The sequence below is a fragment of the Solea senegalensis genome, linkage group LG20 (assembly GCF_019176455.1).
Source record: "Solea senegalensis isolate Sse05_10M linkage group LG20, IFAPA_SoseM_1, whole genome shotgun sequence".
NCBI lineage: Eukaryota > Metazoa > Chordata > Actinopteri > Pleuronectiformes > Soleidae > Solea > Solea senegalensis.
The window spans coordinates 3,839,027-3,849,585 of record NC_058039.1 but is presented as its reverse complement, the minus strand read 5'-3'; the positions used below and the strand labels follow the sequence as shown (position 1 = coordinate 3,849,585).

Genomic DNA, 10,559 nt, shown 5'->3' with positions numbered 1-10,559 from the left:
GACAGATATTTAATACTTTTTTTATATTAACGTAATGTATGGAAACCAAATGTATTGACCTTGATAGACCATTTCATGTATTGCATTATTATTAAATATGTAAAAAAAAATGTCTATAATTCATATTTTTGATTTTATTTTTATTTATTTATTAAATTTTTTTTTATTAAGTAGTTTCTTGGATGTAATGAACAGTTTTCCCCAGCAGGAGGAGGTAATAAGCCATAACTTAGGATGTCAACGACCTCATAAAATACACAGAAGAAGTGTAAGACACAGGTCCAGCCCAAGTAGATAATATTCGCTCATCTTGAGTAAACAGGGTAGGTAGTCCGGATTTATCGCGTTTCAGTTGCATGTCTTAATAAAACTAGATTTTTATGAAGCTTGCCAAACGTGTTATGTTATATTTTCTACTTTACACCGTTGTCGTTTGTCAGTGTACCGTAGTGAAGCTAACTGTAGCTCAGCCAGTTGTTAAATACCCCTGACTTGGATTAGCTGGTACAAACCCCCCCTTTAATAAGTAATGGCTATTTCTGTGCACAGCATTGTACAAATTATAACCGTTGCTAGATTTTCTTGGCCGTATTGGTTGTAGCATTCATCACTTGTCCGATATATACGAAGCTGTTGTGTTATCGAGATTATGCTAACCCTAGTGTTTTCTCTCCTCGGGCTCCAGCTGCACTGAACTGGAGGAAACAGCTTCAGCTGCAGACTAACAACTGAAGATTGAAGATAAAAAACAGCTGCTCCGATGGGTCCAGGGATCCTGTAGAAAACTATTCCCGGGGAAAGGAGCCAGTTTCCATACAGGGGACAAGGGATTTTTTTTCTTCTTCTCATTGATAACAAATGGTCTGTAGTCATGGATCCGGGTGTTGTGGATGGTCCTGTTATCCTCGTCATCAAGGCTCCAAATCAGAAGTACGATGACCAGACCATCAATTGTCACCAGAACTGGACTGTGGAGAAACTAAAAGCGCACCTGTCGGATGTATACCCGAGTAAACCAGTGAGTATATGCATCAAAAATTGCTTTTGCTTTATTGGCCAAGTATGAGTGCATATGCAGGGAATTTGATTTTACATTATTCTGTGTACATGCACTTAACAAGACAGAATTGAGGACTTGAAGTAAAGCTAGTGATACAGAGATGTTAAAGAGTGGTGTGGAAGTAGTTAAAGCTTCAGTGTGTACCTTTTTAAATGTATATAAAAAAATGTCTGTTGGATTCAAAGCATTGTCAAATTAGTCCACACTGTGCTGATTTAAGCCTATCAGCTCATTTTGAGCTGTGTTGTCAAGTCTGATAGTGTTGCTTGACGGAGCCTTTTTTTCTAGATAAAGGATGCAGCATACAAAGTTTCTGGTCATGAGTAATAAAACCAAATACAAAAGTCAAGTTATGCAATGGAGCTTAAAATATTTGAGGTAGAGGTATATTTTGGCTATATGGTATTGTACAACATTATATTATATTATATGTTGTATGTCACTGGTACACAAGAGTGGTAACCACTGTTGTCTCCTGCCGCTGTAGACCATCTACTGTTGTGCCTTCAAAGATGATCTTCTGCACAAGACTTACTGTTGCCTTTCTATCATTTCAAACCAGTCTGGTTAACAAGGCATTTCCAGCAAGGGAACTCCCTGGATATGTCGTCACTTTTTGAATCATTCTCTGTAAAACCTAGACATGGTCGTGCTTGAATCATCAGTTTGAGAAATACACAGACATGGTTGTCGGCCACCAGCAGTCGTGCCACGTTCAAAGTCACTCAAGTCACCTTTCTACCGCATTCTGATACTTGTTTGGAACCTTAGTAACACTGTCTTGATCATGTCAACATGACTAAATGCATTAAGTTTATAAAATGGCCACTGATACTGTACATCCATATATTCAAAATGTAACAACATGGTTATGGAGTCTTCATCAGAAATGGTCTGAGTTGTTCTCCAGTCAGGTTGTGTTGTCATGCCAAGTTGGAACACTCTATTTGTGAAATACATTATGCTTCTGTCATCCAAGCTAGTTGATTTCACCTGACTGATGTTGAAGGAAAAGTGGGGTATGTTTGTGTGTATGGTGCAGGTTGACAGTATAATAGAAAACCTTGTCATTGAGATATGTACTGTATTTTCTCCCCAAACCATGTTGTATTTGTTCAAACTGCAGAGGTGAAGTGTTTAGAATAAGTTCAGGCATGTCATATGTCAACACGCATGTGTGGTAGAATGACTGGTGTAGCTCAGAGTCCAGCATTTATGCAGTCACAGCCAAACCTGTACCTTGTTTTGTGCTGTTTGGATCATTCCAAACCTCCATTGTGATTCACATTGTGTTGAATAAGTGTAACACAGACCATTAACCGTGATTTACTCTTAAAGTGAAAAAGCAGGAAAGGAGCCTCAGAGTCTGTACATTTGACACCACGGTGAAAAGAAGGTGTAAATTCCTGTTGCGTTGTGCTGTTAATCTGACTTTGCTCCCTTTCGTCTGTGCTCTGTGCTTGTTCTGATGTAATCTTTGTAAATACTCTGGGAAATAACTCCTTCCCTGAGCCTCCCTGTAGTGCTGTAGAGTTCACGCTGTAAGATTTGCGTGTCAGTGGACATCACATGTGGTATTTTTAACAATAAGGGAATTTCATCCCTGAGTAAAAGGCTCTCTGTTGTAAGTGACCAGGATTCAGTGAATGTAGATTCTAATAGGACATAGAGTGACCTTGTTGTACTGCCACTATAATCCACTCTTAATACCCACTTATCCCGATTGAGGTTACTATGATCTCATCCTCATTACTCACTTGCACAACATCGCTGCCTTTTCGATATTGTGACCTTCATTTCCAATTTGAGATGAAACTAAAATTAACTCCAGTTGTGACACTCATTCACTGATGTTCTGCTCTGACCCTGTTGTCATTATACACATTTTATAGAGCTCCAAAGACCAGAGGTTGGTGTATTCCGGGAAGCTGCTTTTGGATCACTTCACCTTAAAAGATGTTCTCAGAAAGGTAAAATCTCTCTGATGTTCCAGGTCTGATTTTCCTGTTTAATCATTACATTATCAAAGGTCAGGTCACTGAAATGTCACCTGATATAGAGAACACGCCCACTTTTCTTTCTATCTTTTCCCTTTAAAAACAAACAAACAAGAAACCAGACCCATTGTAGGTTTACTCTAATGTCTGTAAGTACTAAAAATCAAGTGAGGCAAAGCAACAACTGAAGGTTACAGCTCAATCACCAAATAAACCTTTTTACTAAGTGATTTTTAAACCTGTAAATTGTGGTTTTTAACATTTTTATGGACAGAAAATATTTCATACATGTGTGGTAAAACACCCAAAGTAGTAACATGTACCTTACAGTGTGTTGGTGCAATGCCTAAACATAAAATGTATGTGTATGTGTATATATATATATATATATGTGTATATGCGTGTATATATATATGTATATATAAAAGTTGTATCCTTATGTTTTATTTTATTGTTGCCAAGCCCTACTTTGAATGGATTAGATGTGTTAAAAATCCTCACAATCTGCTGCCGCTCTGTGCATTTGTTTTCCTGTAGTGTGTTAAATGTCACGTTCACCCTCAACAGAAGTTGATTCCCTTTTCTTTGTGCATGCAATACTAAAGACTCTGTTTAATCATGAGCTGCATTGGCTTCTACAGCAGGATGAGTACCATATGCTCCACCTGGTTTGTGCCTCACATACTCCACCCAGCTCCCCAAAGCCCCCCCGCAGCCGCAGTAACAAGCCTCAGGAGAACACGGCCAGTCCCACGGTGGGTCAACCGTGCTCTCGTAAAACCTTTCCATTTATTTCATCATGACCGCGTTTCATTTCATCACCCAGCTCACTGATGTGATCGACATCTCTGAGGATTTGAAAAATGTTGCTCATGGAACCGAGGACATTTGTTTTCTGCTTGCAGCCCTTTACAAACTCAAATGTCCCTCCCGCTGGTCAACAACAGCAGTCGTCCACAGGGGAGAGCAGTGATGGACTCGGACAGCAAGCCCCGCCCTTCCCTTACCACCAGATGTATTCACAAGTTATGCAAAGGTAAATATCCAGACTGATGAAGTGCACAATTATTTTAATCTATGTTACCCAGTCTGTCACCCAGTGATGTCGCCATTAAGAATCTGAATTGAAGCCTCCAGAATCAATATTTGATTAGCACCATGTTCATGTTTTGCAACTAGAAGTTCAGAGTTGTCACTTGCAACCAGGCTCCTATTGGACAATTCCACCTGTCAATCTCACTAGGGTCTATTCACATGTGCCGTACTTTATCATCTATTCGTCAGCTGGGAGCGAGAGCCAATCCCAGCTCACATAGGGCGAAAGGCAGGGTACACCCTGGACAGGACCATCACAGGGCAAATGTGGGTGTCCAGTTAATCTCTGCATGCTTTTGAATTGCGGGAGGAAACTGAAGAGAACCCACGCACACACAGGGAAAATGCAAAAATGCAAATTCCATACATGAAGGCACTTGGCCGAACCAGGATCAAACCGGTGACCTTCTTGCTGTGATGTAAATGTAGTACTCGCTACTCCGCCGTATGGCTAAGTGGATTTACTGTAATTAGATTGGCATCATGTTCTACTGAGAGTTGGGCTAATATTCCTCATAGACTTTCATTGGAACTGAATTCTCTCTGCAACCAGTGAAGTCGCCGCCTGATGGCGATTCAATATTTTTTCCTTCCTATCGGACTTCAGGAGATACAGATACAGATAGACTTTTGATACTTGGGCCAGAGAAGTAGGTCAAACTGGACTTAACAGACTCTGAAATATGTTTTGAACCTCCGTCATCCAGATGAATCTCCTAAATCAGTTGGTGAATGAATGAGATTTCACCCATAAACAGCAAATTTGGGGGGAAGGCAACAAGCTGTTAGTAATCTATTGTTGTAAGGTAGTGAAGCTGCGTCAACTCTAGTTATTTTTCCAGCGTTTTTGAACGCTGCATGTGAACAACCCCCCTAATGCAGTTTGTCTTTTTTCCAGCTGGAACCAGCACTCACCACAGTCGTATTACAACCCCATGACACTAATGTGGTGGCAGCAGCTCTACGCCCGCCAATACTACATGCATTAGTAAGTCCCTTCGTGTTCAGTGAACGCTATGAAAACATCATTCAGACAACCAGACAAAAGATGTCGCCATGCAGCTCTGCTCACTTCCTGTCTGCCTTTGTCTCTCTCTCACACCAGTCACTTGTTAGCCGCCGCCTCCGCCCATCACCTCAGGCCAGAGCAGCCCTCGGCTCAGCCCAACCAGCCCGACCCCGTGAGCCAGCGGCCTCAAGCAGATCGCCGTGGCAACCCGGAGGTGCAGATGAACGCACAGGGCGGGGAGATCCTGAACGAAGAGGAGCTGAACTGGGATTGGCTGGACTGGGTGTACACACTTTCCCGCGCCGTGATCTTGCTCAGTATCGTCTACTTCTACTCCTCCTTCAGCCGCTTTGTCATGGTGGTGATGGCCATGCTCGTGCTTTACCTGTGAGTATCCATGTGGCATTTGCAGCTTTTTTTAAAAAAGCCTCCCGTCGCCAACACGAAAGAGAAATTTGTCTCTGACCACAACATTAAAACAGTTTATAAATCAGGGAACATTTATATTTAAATCTTTCACTGTAGCCTAGAGCTTCTCCTATGATTGATTTGTTGGGGTCGTGCTACATCCTGCCCTCATCACTTCCATTGGTCCACACCTTAAAAGGTTTCTTAGGTGAGGAAGAAGCCATAAGAAGAAGACATATAGTAGAAATTCAATGCTGCTGTCAGGCATGTGCTCTTTTGGCTAACCTCCTGTTTGTCAATAGTGCTCCTTCCTTCTCATGGCATCTCATGAGCATGTTTGATGTCACACCCCTGAGATTGAGAGACTCATTTAAAAGCAAGGCCTTAATTGGTATTAAAATGTCTTGAATCAATCTTTTAGATTTTTTTTTTTTATCCAAAAATTTGAATACATGGAAAGTGGGATTTTATGTCATAATTGAAAATATAAAAAATAATTGATAACATTTATTATTTTATTTTTTTGTGAAGTAATCTGCCAGATACGTCTCAACCACCAAGACAGGAAAGAAACAGTTAGACTGACTGGGTACTGTCAGCGTTTTTCTAACTCTAGAAGATGCCAGTAATGCAACATCACGGAGGTAAGCTGCAGTTAAACCCCATGGATGAAGAAGATCAGGATAGCAGAACAAACAATACACCCGCACACTGATACACTGACGTGATAAAGTTCAGCCGACATTTCACCACATGGATGAGACCAGTACCAGCCAACCAATGTGTGCCAAGGTCATAAGGTCACCATGTATTTTGTGCAGAGAGTCTTTCAAACTTATGTATGAAGAGAATTAAGACAGTTCTCGTCTGCACCCCCCATCTCCAGTACCGATGTCAGGAACAACAGCCACAGATCTCTGATCACAGATACCTTTATCTTTACTTTCATTCCAAACGGCAAAATGAGTCTAAAAATGTATTGAACTGAACTTGAGCGATAAGGAGTAATACGATCTTTAATAGAATTAAAGCGTTGTCTAACTCATAATTCACCGTCAACAGGTTTAACTTTGGGGAAATTGCAAACTGGGAACATAAACGTGGTGGTTTCTGTCTGCAGGCACCAGGCCGGCTGGTTTCCTTTTAACCTTGAGAACGAGCTCCAGTTCCCCGGAGACCGAGCCAATCAGGACGAAATGGAGGGAGAGCCACAGAACCACGACTTGCAAGAAATGGTTGCTGCCTTTCGTCTCTTTTCAGTTTGACTTTAATCGTCACCCCCAGGGGCTGATGGGATTTTTTATCTGTAACAAGTGAAGCTGTAGTTTTTAGCTCATTGGATGATTTGTACAGAAAAGTCAGGCCGACGGATAAAAATACTCTTGCTCTACATTTATTCTTCCAGATTCAAGTAAAAATGCCACTATAAATGTATATAACAGACATTTACTTTTAATACTTTGCATATGATAAATTGGTCATACACTGAGAGTAAGAATATCTCATTCAAGGAGACTCTGATGTGGGACTTATTTATATTTTGACTGACTTTAATTCCTGTAGGAAGGTTTGATGGATGACGGCTCGGATGATGACGGGGAAAGTGGAGAGGATGGAGCAGAGGACCCGAACAGCGGCGCCAATGCAGGCTTCCTGGCGTCCACGTGGTCGTTCATCATCACCTTCTTCATGTCACTGATACCAGAGGGGCCGCCAAACGGTGCCAACTAAGCCGCGAGCTGCCACGAGTCTGCACAGGTCTCCATATCGTTCTTTGAGAGAGGACAAACAATCCAATCTGTTCTGACGAAGCTGTTGCCGTCTGCAGCGTTACAGATTCCCTTGTGGTCTACGTTACTTGGTATCTAAAAAAAAAAAAAGGAAAAGAAAAAAAGACTGTGAGCCGAAACACAAGTGACTGATTCAGGCTGAAAGATGTGAATCAAGTCACTTTATATTGACTGTTTTTTTGTTTGTTTGCACAAAGACAAACATTTTGAACCTTCAAATGAAAAGAACATTAGTTGAACTTCTATAAGATTGCTAGTGACACTGATGCCTTGTTAACATGGCGATTGATAGTGTCTCCCGTTGCAACGTGTCTATAATTTATAAAATTAGGACATTTGTAAACAGAAATAATTACAGCACTGTGTCTGTTTAATAACCAGAATCTTTCTTTGTAGGAAGCTACAATATTTTTGTTGTAATGATTATTGTCTTCAAAAAAAAAAAAAAGGAAGGGGGGGCTGCATTAGTCGCAACAACAGAACCACAGCAGGTGACCCTGACTCATGTAGCACCTAAGGTGAATGACAGGAGTGACGTTGGGCCTTAGAGTCCAACAAATGTGTGTGAACACATTGTGTACCGCGTTTATGAGTGTTGACGCAGAGTGACGTTGGCTACTGAAAAGTGACTTTGTGTGAGAACTACTACGTACAGAGCGGAGCGAGGCTGCCGGAGAAGAGCTCGTCCACCTCTAATGGAAAATACAAAAACAAGATGGTTGTTGGGAATTCCAGTTTGTGAAAATGGCTGCTGCTGTTACTTTCTCATGTTGTGTACCAATAATAATAGTTGTATTATTAAACCTACCTTCATGATAATGTTGTGTTCTTTTAATTTAGAAATGGGGAAGTTTGTTCAAAGTCAGTTTTATTGTCAGTTTCTGCAATACACACACAGACATAGTCAGGAAATCTGTCTCTTTCTGCGTTCTTTCTTTCTGCAATTAACAGACAGGGGTTCCGTGAATTAGCAGATGGGTTCTCTGTGATAACACATTTCATATCAAAGGCATTTGAAGACTGTGGCACATTAAAGCTGAGGTAACTAGTTGTTGGAGATTAAAGTCAAAGTGGAAGTGAACTACCATGACGCCCAAAGAAGGGAAGAACCTGCTGTTTTCAAGACGAAACCACCAGCCTGTCTGTGGTGATACGATTTGTGGCTTTGTGTCAACAATCAGGTGAGGATTATGTGTGGCTGTAGCAGATGAAGAAATGTTGTATTTTAGGAGAGGGCACCTATCTCGCCTAAAATAGGCGAGATAAGTGGGGGGATTCTAGGCGAAAAATGTTAAAACTCTTAAACCAGGAAGAAACAGAACGCCATCTTTGATGCATTCATAGAGATGTTGCCGTGTTCCGGTCAACTGACAGAAGAAGAAAAGGCCCTGATGAGAAAATATGCAGAGCTCAGGAAAAAGGTAAGACACTTTAAATGCGAGTACACACACACATGCTGTGTCATCCACTGACTCACAACCACTGCTTTATTTATTTACTTATTTATGTGAAATATGCTGGTGACCCATTTTTGTGCTTTTAAATCTCACATGCTCTTATTAATATCGACTCCAAATCTGCAGCAGATAAGATGTGTTTTTTTATTATTATTATTATTGTTGTTGTTGTTTGTGATGACTATTTTAAGCATTAATTGGATTCATCTGTCTTTTAAGAAAATGGAGCTGCAAATATTAGAGAAGCAAAGGTCCAGCAAACAGATAAGCCAGCACAAGTTAGAACGGAGTAAGTGCTTTTGACCTCGTCTGACTCAACACCTCAATATTAATATTAGTATCAACACATATATGAAAAGATTTAGTAAGTTAGTTAATAAACTGAGAAATGACTTTCACTAAATACCTGTCTTTCAGTGTAGACAGAATTTCAAAGTTAACAGCAGTAAGTGTAAATATATTTAGAGGATAATTGATAATAGCTGGACAAAAAAAAGAGAAGCATATTCATATACTTGCACTATTACACTAGTACAAATATTCAGGCCTGTTACCTTTCACTGGGTCAAAATCAGCATGTATTCTGTCTGTACACTTCACAGTATCGTCGAACAAGCCCACCATTGACCCGAGAAAAGCAACAGAGCAAGCAAGGACTCTTGCTTTGTCAGGTTCCCTGAGCATCTTCAGGAAAGAGAACAAGAAGTCTGGCTTTAAAGCTCCTCTCCACAGAGAGCCAAAGAATAAGAAAACCAAGGTAGGATGTTAGGTTACATCATATACAGTAGTGCTGTGGGCTATAACCCTGAAAACCAAAGTACAATTTGTTCCAATGTCCTCGTGTTGATGTCATCACTTCTTCTTGTCTGGAAAGTCGGTCGGTTCAAGTGACCACAGCCAGGACCAGGAAGACGCAGGTGCCATGTCCTCCAGCCATGACACAGAGGACAGAGAGGAAGAGCCAGAGCTGGACATGGAGCAGGACACGGACCAGGACTCGAACAGAGACGGAGGCAGTCACAGAGATCAGGAGGAAGAAAGAAGCGGAGACGGGGATCGAGACCAAGACAGGAACCATGACGGAGACAGAGATACGACTGTCAGATGTGAGTAACCACATTGTTTTTATAATAAACGTGGCAGCAACACGCTTCCGTAGGCATTTACACCAATTCCTGAAGAACAACCTGTCACATTCATGATTTCTTTTCCTCTGTCTCCCCATGTGTTTGTCCCCAGCATCAGGTTTGTACCTTTGCTGTCAAGGAAAGCAGAAGGGTAATACTGTGTATGTTGGTGGCTCTGTGCTCGAGGAGGACAGCCTGCGCGCTGCCTTCTCTCAACATGGAACCATCATCCAACTCAGAATGGACAACATACGCAGGCATGAACCCATTACACAAAGCTGTGTGCACATTGATGCCATTTGTGTCTGATTGTGTATATTGTGTAACAGTCTATACAACAGTCCACCATTTATGTTTCCCCTTGTCTGACTCTAGTGGGGCATTTATCACCTTTGACAAGATTGAGTCTGCAGACCAGGCTGTGGCAAAGGTTGGTATAATCTGGTACACTGCATCCATGTTTGTTTTCTTTCTACACTGTCCAAGTAAAGCAACAAAGAAAGAAATGGAAAACCGATATAAAACATGAATTATATTTATATCAGACCACCGATAAAACAATAAGTTCAAACAGAAAATTACTTTTACTTATAGCACAGTACTTTACATATTATAG

General features: G+C 41.1%; 1 protein-coding gene across 1 annotated transcript; it reads left to right on the top strand.

Annotated features, from left to right (window-relative positions):
- The first annotated feature begins 244 nt into the window (after positions 1-244).
- Positions 245-8,178, top strand: LOC122786571 (homocysteine-responsive endoplasmic reticulum-resident ubiquitin-like domain member 2 protein). The gene is made up of 9 exons (XM_044052967.1): positions 245-323; positions 686-1,018; positions 2,953-3,030; positions 3,699-3,812; positions 3,963-4,093; positions 5,051-5,140; positions 5,258-5,548; positions 6,690-6,804; positions 7,133-8,178. The coding sequence occupies exons 2-9, from the start codon at positions 872-874 to the stop codon at positions 7,298-7,300; spliced, it is 1,134 nt and encodes a 377-aa protein (XP_043908902.1). The 5' UTR covers positions 245-323; positions 686-871; the 3' UTR covers positions 7,301-8,178.
- The last annotated feature ends 2,381 nt before the right edge of the window (positions 8,179-10,559 follow it).